This window comes from Haemorhous mexicanus, chromosome 3 (assembly GCF_027477595.1).
Source record: "Haemorhous mexicanus isolate bHaeMex1 chromosome 3, bHaeMex1.pri, whole genome shotgun sequence".
Lineage (NCBI taxonomy): Eukaryota > Metazoa > Chordata > Aves > Passeriformes > Fringillidae > Haemorhous > Haemorhous mexicanus.
The window spans coordinates 48992774-49008441 of NC_082343.1; the positions used below are offsets into that span (position 1 = coordinate 48992774).

General features: G+C 39.9%; 1 protein-coding gene across 2 annotated transcripts in view; it reads right to left on the minus strand.

Moving 5' to 3' along the window:
* UST (uronyl 2-sulfotransferase) overlaps positions 1 to 15668 on the minus strand; it is a 152295-nt gene that overhangs the window by 85029 nt on the left and 51598 nt on the right. For both annotated transcript variants that reach the window (XR_009485810.1, XM_059841713.1), the window contains exon 2: positions 12583 to 12626. Coding sequence is in view for 1 of the 2 variants with exons in the window: in XM_059841713.1 (XP_059697696.1) it covers positions 12583 to 12626 (44 nt within the window). In the remaining variant the exon portion in view is untranslated. The remainder of the gene's footprint in view (positions 1 to 12582; positions 12627 to 15668) is intronic.

Below are 15668 nucleotides of genomic sequence, written 5' to 3' on the forward strand. Positions count from 1 at the left end.
ATAATTACTTGTAGCATCAACGATGTAGAGATTCACTCATAGGCCTAAACTATTCCACTTTTCATGATACAAATCCATTACAATTTTGCCCAGCTCCCAATCCAGGTACAAGCTGCCCAGGTGTCAAGTCTCTGACTCATTTCAGGAGCCCAGTGGATACTTTATTCACCCCTCCTGCAAGTTAGTGTCCCGTGTCCTTACACACAAGTGGGGCCAGAAGCAGATGCCAGAAGTGGCTTCTCCTTTCTGAGCAGACAGTGCCTGTGGTCAGGCAGCACTCCATGGTTATCAGCTAAGTAAGGCCAACCAACACAAAAAGTACTGATAAGATTATGGAAACAATGGAACATTTGCTGGCATATCTTTATACAGCATTACACCTTCCCAGTCCAACTTCTTTATTTTCTTTTCCTGTCCAACTGAGACAGAATTATAAGAATTTTAAAAATTAATTGATTGGTCAAAGGAACAGCCCATTTGACTCATGAGAGGAGGATCATATTCATAAGGTAACTACAAACCTGAGAGCTGTCAGAAGCCCATTTCTCTCCAGTGTCCCCAAAAATTATATATGGCATGTTAGAAGGCACATCCTTCCATGCTGCCTGAAGAATTTCTTACACAACTTGTTCCAGAGTTTTGTTACCCACCATGCATTTAATTTTTAGTTAATCTACGATTTCCAGAGAATCTCTCTTCTCACATTGTGGATTTCATGAAGACAGATGAGATAATTCAGTCATCAGCTTTGGAATCTTCTTAGATACACTGGATGCTCTTTTTAACTGCAGTGTTTCACAAGCCTGCCACGGTCTTTAAAGACAAACCCAAAAGCCACTAAGAGATAGCCTTCCAAAATTAAGCTCAGGAATTGCTGCTCAAAAATCTCATTTCAAACAAGTATCAAACAAGTATCACTTTTAAAGCAATCACAATGAAAAGCTGCTAGCACAAACTTATGTTAGCAGAAAACCTGACTGAAGAATGAACAAGGGAGTGAACAAAATCTATAACTAGCTGGAATCCTTTCTCCCCATCTAAACCACACAGTTCCAGTTATACAGTCACCTATAGAGTGTAGTTATGCTAGACAGAGACAAGCTTTTTAAATCAACTTTTTAATCAACTCTAAAGAAGACCAGACAGCACGGTCATCTCTATGGGTCACTGAAAATACACCAGAAACCACAAGAAATGGTAAAAATTAGATTTGTTTGTTTTCAAAGTTTAAATGTCGTACAGATGTAGCAAAGCATTGAAAGTAAGGCAGAAGAAGAAACAGAATATTCTTCTGTTGCATTCTCATTAAGAAACTAATTTAATTGAAAAAGGGTGACTTCCTTCCCCAACACCACAAACAATGCCTTTCATCTGTTAGACAGATGACATGTTTGGAAGACCCAGTTAAAATGTGTTCTCTAATGGTTCAACATCCCTAAGCACCAAACTAAATTGAAAAACATAAGAATGGAGCACCAGCAGCAAAAGGAAACTTGGTTGTAGACAGTCCTCGAATTTATTAAGACTAAAGAAAAGTATTACTATGAAGTGCCTTCCAAAGCCTACGGTCCCTGATGTGTCCCACAAGACAGATCTGTGTAGCCAAAATCAGAACTTGCAGTAATTTTCCTGTGAAGAAGCACTGCACACTTACAAATCTAAGAAGACCTGAGTTCAAAGCATAGTAAAGTATCCCCATTAAGTCGCTGATCAGGTCCTATTACAAGATACTGTAGCTATAGAAACAACAATAACACCAGTAATAGCCTGGGAAAGTTACAAAGAAAAGGTCAAAGATCCAGTTTCTAATGTTCAAAGTTTTGGATGCATCTTGTCAACACGTTTGAGTTCACTCACATTATACCCTACACCTGATTTACTCATCTACAACAACAGGTTGCAGCAGAGCAAAACCCCTGCGCCTCCAATCTGCTGCACAAGGCTCCCCCCACCACAGGGAGTGCAGAACCAGGTTTATTTCAGGTACGTGAAGTTACAGCCACATAGCAACATTCAAACTCGGCACATGCATGCCACATCAAACAGGTTGGAAGAGAGCACATGCCCTGCTCACTCAGCACTTTCAGGTACTCGCTGATATCAGGCAGCCTCTGGAGGTGTGAGAGGCACTCCCGGCTTTCATCACTCAGCAACACTCACTTGTACTTAAACGATGGCAGCTCAGTTCCAGCTCCCTCCAGGGATGAAGCAGGTGACAGGGAATGACCCTATCAAATGGATAATTGCTTTGGGATGGGGTACAACCACTACCTCTAGACTAGTAATATCTTTTCCTTTTGGCCCTTATTAACACTGCACACTTTTCAACCTCTTCTTCATTCTTCTTGGTTTCCTCTGCAGTTCACAACTTGTTCACCTCTTTTGGGGCCAAAATCAGATATAGTGCTGTATCTTGTCTCCCTGGTGCCAAGGAGAACTAAACAGTTATTGTTCATGTCTTGGAGACATCTCTTCTTAATACATCTCATGACAAAATTTAGAAGAATCAAAGAATATGGTATTGACATTACTATAGATGCAGAACAAAGCTACTGCTCTTTTTCTTCTTTACCCTACATGAGTGAATCCAGATTACAACAGAAAAAGAACTGGAAGACCCCCATTAGCTTTCTTATGAAAAGCAGTATATTTATCTCTTTTTAAGTTAATCACATTGTGGAAGTTATCTTTCTGGTACGCACCTACCTCATAAGAAGATAAAGGAGATGAATTATCTAAGAACATGATACTGGTATTTGTTGAGAGAATTAGCATGAGTTCAAGTAGGTTAAGAATTTTAGTGTCACTTTAATTACCCCATTTTCCACTGGAAGGTTTAACATGCAATATCAAAAACTCCTTAAGCTGCAGAATTTGTGCAAGACTGATTTTAACTCCAGAGCAGCATCACATTTTATGTATCTTGGAACTGTAAAGTTTAAAACTGCCGTTTTTCCTTCGGAGCCCAGGGTTTTGTACATTCTGTGATGTGCTCAGAACACACTGGCACAGTTATTCTCTGTTTAAGTAGTAAATCCTATCACATACAACCCACATGTTTATACTGGATACTTGCAAAATGAGAGATATTAAGTAACTAAGCCTGGTTTTAAAACTTTGTATAATACTTCACAGCACTGGCATTCCCTTAAGTAACCTCACTACCTTATGGTCGTTTCTAGCCTTCTAATGCAATATTCACAAATTCACCCTGGGAGCCAATAATATTTGATTTGAATGTGGTGAGTGGTAGACTGCATAATTTATTCCTTTGTATGCACTTGTCTTTCTTCACATTCAGGTTTAACTCTTTGGTAGCTATTGTGGTTGACTATTGATTGGGCTGCAGCTAGTGCAGCAACTCGGGTTCACCACTGCCGAGGACCTGTCATGCTGAGTGTCAGTCTGCCCTTTACTTTAGGCTCCCTTTCAGTAACTCCACACTCTATTCTATAGTCTCTAGCGTGCTTGTCTTTTCCACTGTACTTTGCACAGACACTTCGTAAGCCAATCACAGTATGAAAAGAAAGGTTGTTTATAGCCATAATTGGATTTTAATTTTGTAAAGCAGGCCAGTTCTGCTGGACTGTAACCCACACACTCATCACCAATGAGCTGTCTCTGAGGTGCTCTTGCTCTGCATGTTTGCAGGAACTCAAAGGGAGTTCCACCATAGCTCCTGCAGGTAACAGATTCAAATCTAGTTTGTGACATGTTGTTACCTGGAAGTAACACCACCAAGAAGCACCTGCAGAAAGGACAACATGCTGCTAGCCAACTCTTCCAGCAGTTACTCAAAAGCCCAAAATACTTTCCTGTACAGACCACAAGCCATGTCCTGAATCACAAATGGAGCTTGTGGTGCTGAAGATGGCACAACAGAGTCAGTAACAGAGGAGGCCCAGCATCAAGTGCTCCCATTTTACTCTTCTGCACTTTGAAATTATTAATCTGACTTGATCAGAGGAAAACCAAACTTCATTCCTGCTGACCAGGGAATGACTCCTTTCCATTTTAACAGAGGGAGCTTCTCCTTATATCTACTGAAAATCCCCAGTAGTGCCAGCCACAAAGGTCTCCACACTCCCCTGGGATGTCAGGATGCTGTAGGTGCTGTCCTAAGAACTACCTTGCCCAAACTCCTCCTTCACCCTAATCACCGTGATATTGCCACTCTCACACTGACTTCTTCAGCCCAGTCATGAAGCCCTGTCCTCTCTGCCTGATGCTCTGACTCTGCTTTTGACCACATGTAGGCATGTTCACAATCTCATATCTGATTAAAGCTTATGGCCCTTATCAGAGTACTTCACTCCTATTTACAGTTTCCTGAACTAAACTTTATCCTTTCTTAAAGCCCGAGTAGAAGACTGGCAGGACCTACCAGCTCATCTTAAAAATCACGAGGCTTTCAAAATTATACTAGAATTTCAGATTTTTTTTTCCTTCAAACATCAGAGCTAAGAAAATCCTTTCAGTTCAGGATTTAAGAATACCATTAACAAATGTAAGACGTGTGGTAGAAACTTGAGTGACACTCAACGGAGTCTCAAGCCTCACAAGATTAACCAAATCAATTTGTCATTCAAAAGATACACCATCATGTTACCCCTATGCAGAAGGGCAGATTTTTGTTTTTCCACTGAAGGTTTAGGTCATCCAGACCCAGCTGCAATTGGACTTTGGTATTATAATCCAGCACTTTTTAATAAAAAAATAATGAAGGCAGTTATGATTGAGTTTCCAGGACCTTCTCATATACTATGCTAGTTTATAAATACCTTCCTATCATGGAAAGAAGGAAGAGAAGAGAGGAATGTACTAGATAGCTGGAAATCTAAAACTGTAATAACTAAGAGATATTAATGTGCTGTGTAATAATCTGCACAGATTATTTGCAGGTGAACAAAGATCATCTCAGAATGGCTTATGTCCTAAACTGCAGTGAAAGCAAAGAGCTTTACTAGCTTCAAAAATTGTGATTATGCCTTGCGTACTTTTTTAGCTACAGTGTGTGACACAGAACAAAACCTACAGGTTGAAAATTTGGTGATATTAGACTTTTTTCTATTTTGGGTAATACTGGGTAGGCTGCTGTGTTAATGCCAGAGATAAGCAAGATTCACCTTTAAGCACACACACAGCGGGACAATTAAAGTACCAACCAAAAGGCAAAATATTTTCCAAGAATCTTTGAAATTAGATAAAAACTACAGACTGCTGCAGTAGTCACAAAACCTGCATACCTGCTGTCTAAGTCTTTCAAAATTTAAATTCCGAAAATGTCAGGCTTAGTAAAAATCCAGCTCACTACTGTTTAAATTTTTGCAGGACATCAGCATGCACAATAACCCACACAGATTTATCTTCTTGTGACAGGCAATCTGGCTTTAATTTCCCAAGTCTCTCTGTACTTCCATTTATGATCAGTCAGCCTCCCCATATCAACAACTTTCTGATATGCAATAAACTGAAGATGTATTAAAAAGTAAGTAATCATATCTATTTTGATAAATCATAGAATCAAGCGACTGTTTTATCCTTAAGATTCTTGAGCAATAAATTAAAATGAACAAAACAAACAAATTAGTGCTCTGGTATAATTCATATATTTTTATGATCCAATTTACACTTAACAGTAGAGATTCAATTCCAGCTTTTGGATAAATCTCCATACTACTATAGTGCTGTATCATTCACCACCTGCTTCAGAAGGACTGCAAAGAATTATGAATAACAGACAATGGGAAAATCCCCCGTGAAGACCAGATTTTTCTTCCCTGTCATTTAGAAAAAAAAGAGAAACTGTCATTTGGAAGGAATGAAAACACAGTTAAAAAAGAACATAAACCAATTATTCTACAAATATTTTACACCGTGTGCTAATTTTAGCTAGGGTAGAGGTAATTTTCTTTACTGTGGCAATTATGGGGCTGTTTTGGATTTTTGCTGAACACAGCACAAATACAGAGATCCTCTGTTATAATACAGAGACTTTTGTTATTGCTAACACAGAGCCAAGGTCTTTTGTGCTTTCATTTTGCCAAGTATTTTGGGGGTGCCTGGGAACTGGAAGGTGATACAGCTGGACAGCTGACCCCAACTGGGATATCCAAAGGGATGTTCCAGACCATATGACATCATGTTCAGTATATAAAGTGGGGAGAAGAAGGAGGAAGGAGGGATGTTTGGAGTGACATGCTTTGTCTTCCTAAGTTGCTGTTACACGTGATGGGGCCCCACTCTCCTGGAGGTGGCTGAACACCTTCCTGCCCATGGGAATCAGTGAATTAATCCCTTGCTTTGCTTGTGTGTGTGGCTTTTAATTTCCCTATTAAACTGTCTTTATCTCAGCTCAAGAGATAAACCTTTTATCCTTCCTATTTTCTCCCAAGTCCCGCTGGTGGGAGAGTTGAGTGGCTGTGCAGGGCTTGGTTGCTGGATGGGTTAAACCAGTACACACTGTTTCTAGTAAACAGAGGGAAGTGGAGAAATGCTTTATGGCTTTTTAAATCACAGTATTTTATTGACTGTACTAGGCCTAAAAGCTCAGTTTTACTGTAAAACTGCTTCAAACTATAAAAGGGATCTTTGTGGTTAAGGGACTTGGTGAATTCTCTCTTCGTATTTTATCAGCCAAGTCTGGTCTGGTAAATAATCAAGTAAGTAATTTCCTAAGGTCTGGTAACCTTAGGAAATTACTTACTCTATTTTTGTGTTGCTAAATTCTGATGATTTTTGCAAGCTGAAAATTTGTACACTGTACAATAATTTCAACTCTTCATTTTATAAGCAGGATAGAGTATTTTTTAAATCACTGAAATCTTTCCCAACCTACCTTGGAAGGATTACTTTAAAGATTATCCACCCATTTTTCAATTAAAGGTAAACAGACAGTTTCAACTCTATCAAAAACAACACAGTACTGTTCATGCTCTTAAAATCCCTAGCAAACATATACCTAAAAAACCTCAAATCTTGCCCGCTTCTAAGTGTTGTGGAGTTTGCTGTTTATTTTTTTAATTGGTTCTTTGTTTGTTTGGTTGGATTTAAATCAAGCACTCATCCCTAACAAATCAATCACTTAAGACTGTAGAGGGCTGAAGGGTTAAAACCATGTTCTCATAAGGGATGGCTAGAATTAAAACAATAGTTCCAATGAAACCTGAAGTATCGACTAAAAAAATAAATCACCAAAACTAAGAAAAAAAAATACATAGGTCTTGGCCATTATCCTAATGTTGCTATCAAAATACTAGGAAAAAAATAAACTGGCATAAACCTGATAAACATAAAACTCAGTGTAAAGGGGCCAATGCTGAAATAATCTTTTAGTAAGATATAAAGTCAAATAAAAAAGAATGAATAACCTAGTTGACAATGGAGAGTTGACTAGGACTGGGTACAGTATGACACACCAAAGGCCATGCAAGGATTCTGCTACCTTTTCCCATAGTGGTGAACACAGTGTTGGCTAAGTTAACAATTGGACTCGACGACCTTAAAGGTCTTTTCCAAATGATTCTATTATGCTCTGGTGTATGGTATATTCTATTATGCTATTGTAGTCTTGCTCCATAAGAAAAACAAGAACAATAAGCACGTAATTACTAGCTAAGAACTGCAAGAATGGTGAAAAGAGTACTTACTCACTTTGCAGCTTTAAACCAATAAAATTAGATAAAATTTATTTTGTGTATGCCTCTTATTTAGATTAAATTTGACCTGATCCTGACCCCCATCCATTTTTGTATTCATTTAAAGCTTTGAAGCACTGTCACACATGCTAAGCATACTGTCTTGCTGACACCTAAACAGCTGCCAAAAGACAGACTGAGTCCATGACAGGCAACCCAAGGGAAAACCATCAAGAAAAGGAGAATAGACTACTTCAGTGTAATCTATCTGTAAGCTGTGTGCACAGCTCCCCCACAAATATATATGTCATCTCCACTGAAAGAGGGACATATCTTGATGCTCTTGCCAAGTTCTCAGGGAAAAGCTTTCAATCAAGAACAACTGTAGGTCTGATAAAGTTTGTATCATTTGTCCTCCAAGGCCAGTTTCACCACCCTGTATGGAACAAAAATCTTGGCAGGATTTGATAAGGAAATACCTGGTCTAAATACTGGAACAAAATACACTTCACTTCTTCACTTTATTCGCAGAAATACCTAGACATGAAATATATCCAGTGAACACCATCAGTCATTAAGGCACATCCATTTCAAAGGTGTTCTCAAAAACCAGCTAGCATCACCTTAAAGGCCTCACTTAAACACCAATCTAGAGAAAAAGGATAAACAAATGATCACTTAGCAAATATTTTAAAATGTACGCTTTCAGATGCTTATCTTAAAAAAAAAAAAAAAAAGCTACAAGGAAGTGAGACAGAGATTTGAACTAGGAAAGAGTCAACTTTCACTGGCAGTGTAGAACCACCAGCAGTGGCTGTTTGGTTCACTGCATTCCTTTTCTGTCACATACTAACACCAGAAACACCAGAGGTGTGCTAGGGCTACTGGAGGCTGCATCTACCTGCAGAGCAGCATAAACGGATCTGTCTCAGAACTCATGAAAAGTCCAGGATTATTCAGTCTTCTGAACACCTATGTATACATGGCAAAGTTCTGCTATTGCCAAGGGGACTGCAGGAGTGGCTTCTGTGAGAAGCTGCCAGATGTTTCCCCCATGTCCAATGAAACCAACACCAGCAGGCTCCTAGACAGACCCACTGCTGGCCAACGCCAACCCAATCAGGAATAGGCAGTACTTTCTCTGATATAACATTTTTGTGAAGGAAAAAATGTTATTGTGCAGAAATAATTTGTGACCAGAGAAGAGACATTAAAATGTGTGAGAGCAACAGCCCTGAAGTTACCCAAGTGTGGGAAGAAAGAAGGGGAGGAGATGCTCCATGTGCCCAAGATGAGATTCCCCTGCAGCCCATGGTGAGGACCATGGTGAAGCAGCTCTGCCCCTGGAGCCCAAGGAGGTCCGCAGAGGAGCACAGGTCCACCTGCAACCCATGGAAGTTCCTGGAAGGACATGTTGACTCATGGAGAGAAGAACAGGTTTCTCAGCAGGACTTAGTGACTGAGGGCGAATCCATGCTGGCTGGATCAGTCTGCTCCTGAAGAAGTGCATCCTGAGGAAGGAATCCACATTTGAGCAGTTCATGAAGAACCAAAGCCCGTGGCAAGGACTCACACTGGAGAAGTTTGTGGAGAACTGTCTCCCACGGGAGGGATTGTGCACTGGAGAGGGGAAGGCCTCCTCTCCCTGAAGAGGAAGCAGAGGCAGAAACAGCATGTTTCTAATCCCCACTCCCTGTTTCCCTGTGCTGCTAGGGAAGAGGTAGGGAATGGGGAATAAAGTTAAGCTTGGAAGGGAGGAGAGGTGGGGGAAAGGTGTTTTAAGATTTGTTTTACTTCTCATTATCCTACTCTGATTCTGATTGGCAGCAAATTCAATTAATTTCTCCAAGGTGAATGTTTTGCCTGTGACTATAATTGGTGAGTGATCTCTGCTTGTCCTTAGCTCATGAGCCTTCTGCTATATTTTCTCTCTCCTGTCTAGCTGAGGATGGGAGAGACAGAGAGGGTTTGGTGGGTGCCTGGCCTCCAGCCAGGATCAAACCACCACACCTAGACACATTACTGTTGTATCACTGGCAAGGATAACCACTGCTAATCTTCAACAGTCAAGTAAACTTTCCCTGGGGGAACACCATAAAAGCTGTCTCACCTGGTCCTTCAAGGAAGAATGAGAACCACACCAGCAATGCTTAGGTACAGAAGTGAGCCAGGCTTTCATTCTTTGCTTGCACTGAGAAAATTGCTGCTGCCACCTTGATCTGAAAAAAACAGACTAGTACCCTGTTCTCCTGAAATGTGATTATGCTAATTCCTTATTGAGAGAACAAGTGCTATTTTCAGTTCTTCCACTGGGAAAAAAAAAACCAACACAGGTATTCAAAAAAATCCAAACCTCTGGCACCTAGCCATGACAAAGAGCCAAAACTAATATGATTTCCTACAAACACTGGAATGTACTCTGCAAAGCAGCTACGGTCCAGTGCATATCAACTGCTGGTGGTCTTCCCCTACAGCTAACTACACACTGCCCATCTTAGCTACCAGTCATTGCAACCTCAGGCAATGCATTGATGCTCATTATCTCCACTTCTAGCTTTTAAGCATTTTATAATGAAATATTTTAAATGCTGGACTTGGGATTGATTTCTTCTGATGCATTTTTGTATGCTGAATTAAAGCATGCATAGACCTTAACCATCTGTTAGTTTAAACAAAGGCAGCTATCAAGTCATGTGAATGGAGGCTACTTGAAAGATAATGACAATTACAGTGAATTTCACTCACACCCACTGAGTTCACAGTTCAGATATGAAGCTGTAAGAGGGTAAATAATTGCACTTAGCCAAAAATGCAATGCATGAGATTTACAAAGCAAGAGCATCTTAGTTCAAAACATGACCCCAAGCAAATACCAGGAATTATCTTGGGATCTATCAATCCCCACCCATATTTTGATCTGAGGAATAAAAAACAAAAGAAAAAAACCCAAGCCACTTAAGAATAAGCAGGTTTGTCCAAGGGATGATCAAAATGATCCATATTTTATCAATGTTTTTGAAACACGGGCAAATACTTCAAAAAGCAAATTACTTTTAACTTACACAAGCCTATACAGCCTGCTACTCTGTTGAGCTTTTCATCAAATTTCCAGGAGCGAGGATGATCACAGAGGAAGCCCACAAACTCTACTAACTGTAGGTAGCTATCAAAGAGTATTTACCCAGCCAATCAATTGTGTAGCTATCTATTCAGCTGGCCTATCTACAGACAACTATGTGAACACAGCCCAAAATTACATGTTTAGACAGGCAAAAGATATTTTCACAATGTAAACAGAAAAGTGTCTGCGTTGGATAAATCTGTCCAATTGCTACTGCACATTGGAATATGGATCCCATTCACAGCACCATTAATTGGTAAAGCAAAATTCCTGAAGAAAAAGTACCAAAATCTGAATAAAGTTTTCAAGGTTAAAAACTCTAAATCTAGATGGAAGCTTTTTCCTTACTAGAACAGCTTGGCATTTCTGAATGCTAATGCAAGCATGAGAAATACAGGTTTGAATAAGCATTGCTTTAGACTTTGAAGCAGAGTGCTCACTGTGGAGACACAACAAACATAATTCTTTATTTAATCAGCCTGCTGTACTCCTGGACAAGACAAGCAGCTGGTACTAAATTTAAAAAGCAAAAAAGAAAAAAAAGAAAAAGAAAAAAGAAAAAAGTATTTAAAAGAACCAGAGAGCACTGAAGAGATTTTAGTGTGAAACATTTTTTTAGCCTTAGAATACCTGTGTCCTATCTCAGCAATGACAAACATAACAGGTTGATTTTGTCACTTCTGTCTACATCCATTTGCTTTTGTAATTGAGTAATTTTTGTTGACAGGAAAAAAATCAAATGTACATCATTCCTCCAAGTGAACCATCTGAACTTAAACTAAGTATAAATACTCACATATCAGCTGAAAATTGCAGATTTTGTTGGCCTGAAAAACAGTGAAGAAACCCAGATTCCTGTCTGTTTTAACTAATCATAAGCTAAGTGGAATTGCTTTCCACATTATCCTCCTCCTGCTGATCAGAAGCCAACTGTTTCACCACACAGGTGCACACATGTGGTTGATCAACTCAAGGCCTGTGGCTCAGCATGTGACCTCATGGTCAGCTGAACAGAGATGAGGGAGGGCTACTACCAGAGGTAGTGGCTACTCACACTCACCCCCTCTGTACCTACTCACTGTCACCTGCTGCACTAGCCTCCATGGTGGGCCACAAAAGTGAGATAATCTGCCCTTTCAGCACGGGTCTGCACTGTGCAAAAGGAACTCTAACAGGCTGGAAAGACAGGCACTATATAGGACCAAATTGTGTTTAGAGAACAAACCAACACAGGGTAAAACAAACAAAAGCAAATCAGGAGACCCTAAATGCCTACTTCCACCTTTTTCCTCTTGAAGAAACTATCACGGCGCCTCTCCTAACCTGAAATGTCATGAGGTGCCATGATGACATAAGGGAAAAGCTTATGCAGCACAGTTCCATATGACAGGAACAGTGAACCTCATTCCTAAACAAGGACTCATGACTCACATTCCTTAAATTTATCCTACTGATCTACTTCAAGTACTGTTTTTGCAGCAGAACCCGAGTTCCAGAAAATGCTGCCAGCCAGAGGCTAATCTTCACCTGCCGGCTTAGTTACATCTGCAGTGTCTTGGTTTTCTGCATGAAAGTGCTGACAGACAACACCACTAAATCCCTGCCTCCCTTTACTCCATGAGAAAAATTCCATTAGCTTAATGCATTTTAACCCAAGTCACTTACAAACATCTGAAAACACCAGGGGGGAAAAAAATCGGAAAGACCGCTTGCTGTTGATGTAAACTCAGCAGAGTTGCTCGGCACTCGAGTTAACACACAATGAGTTAAACACAAAAGCCAAAAAAGCAAGGATAAATCAAATACAAAATAACAGCAGCTTACCTTTTGAGGTGGTGGTCCGTGGTCATCCAGAAAAGTGGAATTTCCTACAAAAATAAGAAGGATGGAGATAAACAAAAGCCATCCAATGGAACTTCCAAACTTTCCAATTCATGGAACAAGTGCATCTCTATCCCACAAGCTTTGTGGTGTCAAATAATTCAAGGAAAATAAATTCCCTCTGCTTTAATTTTTGATTAACTAATTTATTTGACTACATTTGTAATACAACATTAGATGCACATTGTCATTTTACCAAAAAAATTACATGTCCCAAGGCAGCTTCAATTAATCAATCAGTATTCAGTTATTTATATGACAAAAAATTGCCAGCTGCATCCTTGTACATTTTAAGCAAGTGAGCATGGTTAACTTCAAAAAGTTTTCTTAAGTAATCAAGTATCAAAGGCCTTTATCAAATTTTGGTCTGATGCAACTGACAAGCATTCACACTTCTCTCTTCTAAGTGCATTTTTCCCAAACTCCAAGCTACTTTTTTGTTCCTAAACAGCACTGATTGAATGGGAATGGTATTCTGATGTAATTGTACCTGCCTTTTCAAAATGTTTACTAAATTCAGACAAAAAGCTCCAGGGAAAAAAAAAAAGCTTCTAAACAAGTTCACCCTTCTTAGGTACAACAAAAAGGCAACAATTTCAGACTTTTTATCTCTTCCTTACAAACACACACTAGTACATAAAATACACACTCCCCAAAACACATAGGCTATCTTCTGTGACTGTCCCTCCCCAACCCTTCTCCAAAAGTATTAATCACGTGCTTTCCCAACACCTTCCAGCAGATGATGAAACCTCGAAGCAAGCCTAAAATTTCCCCTTGGGCCATACATGCCTCTCCTCTCAGTCATGCTCCTACCAAAGACAGAACAAATACCTCTGCTCTAACCTTACATCAGTATGAGGTATGAGAATTATTTTTACAGGTACCTACTAGACATCCTAAAGTCACATGGAAGAGGACTTTAAAGAGCTTGTCCTGCTCCTGAGCTCCTGGGGTGTTGAATAGACAACAGAAACACAGGCTAGTGGGATAAAGAATAGCTCAGAACCAAAGGGCTTTTCTCTTTACGATCTGGCCAAATCCCTCATTTCTCCAAGTGCCAAAACCTGCCTCCCAGAGGTTTCTGGATCCAGGAGGTGGGAAAGAGGTGTTTGTGTCTGAGTGTTACAGAACAAGGAGGTGAAGCTTTACTGTGGAATATTCAGTAGCACACCAGTGCTGGGGGCTGGTTTCAGCAGGAAAAGCAGGGGGCTGGAAGTGGAAAGGCCACCATTCCCTTGCTGGACTCTTGGGAGAGGCAGCCACCACCCGGACCACACCATCTTGGGGTGAGAGAGCCTGCGGATCACCACTACTGCTGCAGCAGCATGATGAATTTCTACGTACAACAAGGAGTTAGGATTACTTCTCAGAAGTATTTTGCTTTCTGCTTTGCCAGCACATGTTACAAAGCCATAAAAATTTCAGTCAAAAGGCTTCCAACTCATCCAAAGGAAAGTCCCAATACCCCAAGCATGTTTTTACAGATGCATGTACCTTGATCCTGCAAGAGTTTGTGCAACTAAAAAAGCCTAAACAGTAACTTTTGTATGGTCATCTGAAATCACAGATTCATTCATCTTCTGAAGCATACCAGAAACTCATCTCTCTCTACATTTGACACAAACACCCACCCTTTGAACAATCCAGTGACTTAATTTAATGCCATAGATAATATGGCTGATGCCCTACATTCACGACAATTCCTTTACTCATCCCTCTGATATGATTCTGATTGCTAGGGAAGAAATTCAGCTCCCAAACTGCTAGAAGAGTTGGCAGTCTGGTTTTCTGTTAAGAGCAGCTACTCCACACACAGTGACACAGAGTTGAAAATAAGCATTTTCAAGCATTTCTCCTCCCACTTAATCTGGGATGAGAGCAAGGAAAACTTCTCATTCAGAATTTACCTCTCCAGTAGAACCAGGCTGTTGCTAGTTCGCAGCAGCTTTCTCCTCTTTGCAATTTGGCAAGCAGAAAGATTGACACCTATTGATAAAAACATTACTTACAGATTTCTCATTGAGTCAGGAAAATTGTTTCATTTTGATACCTAACAAAAAAGTGATGTTTGTTGTCTAAACAAACCAACACACTAGAGAAGTCATAAACATTAGATAAAAACATCAATTTAACATTCAGAATTCTTTTGGGTTCAAGTTTTAATTGAGAAATTTTTTTCAGTAATAAAAGCAAAACCCTTTGCTGCATGATCCATACCATGCACTAAGCAAAATACACTACAATAACTCCACAAATCCAGCTGCAACAGAGTGCAGCAGCAGCCTGTGAGGTGCACCAGCAGCTCCTTAACCCCATGAAGCACAGCAGTGCCCTCACTGATCACTGCCTTATAGATCTCAGCTTGCTTCCCCTCTGTCTGCAAAACAGGGGCCACGCTACAGGAGCCATAATGCATGCAGAAATGTAATGAAAAATATGCAAAAGACCTGAAGGAAAGAGGATGCCTTTCTAACACAAGAGGTCATGAAAATCTTATTAAGCATGACTCTCAGGATGGGTGTTTGAAAGTTTAAAAAACTTAAAACAGGTTGCCACTTTTACACATAGGGCCACTTTTCAGACAATACATGTCAAATTAGGTTAGTTTAAAAACAAAAGAAAAATTCAGCATTATAGAAACTGCAACCATTGGAAAGTACAAGGTAAAGCCAGTCTATGAACTACCAGCTACTAACAGCTGACATAGTAGGAGCGTTGCACAGTTAAAACCAGAGACTTAGCAATGGATACCAAAAGCACCAAAGGCACATAATCTCAACTGTTTATTGCAATTGCATTAACAAGCCTATCTAAGACGGAGAACATTATTTTACAGCTTTTATATGCCATGGCACAGACATCACGTGTTTGATGTCACTACATGCCACAAGAACAGAAGAGGCTTTCTGTGGCAGAAAAGGTAAAGTGATAGAAGAGAGAATCATCTTTCCTCACTAGGAACCTTGTCCATTGCCCCAAAGCAACCTATGACATTAAATTATTAGGATGACTTCTCTCAACTCTTT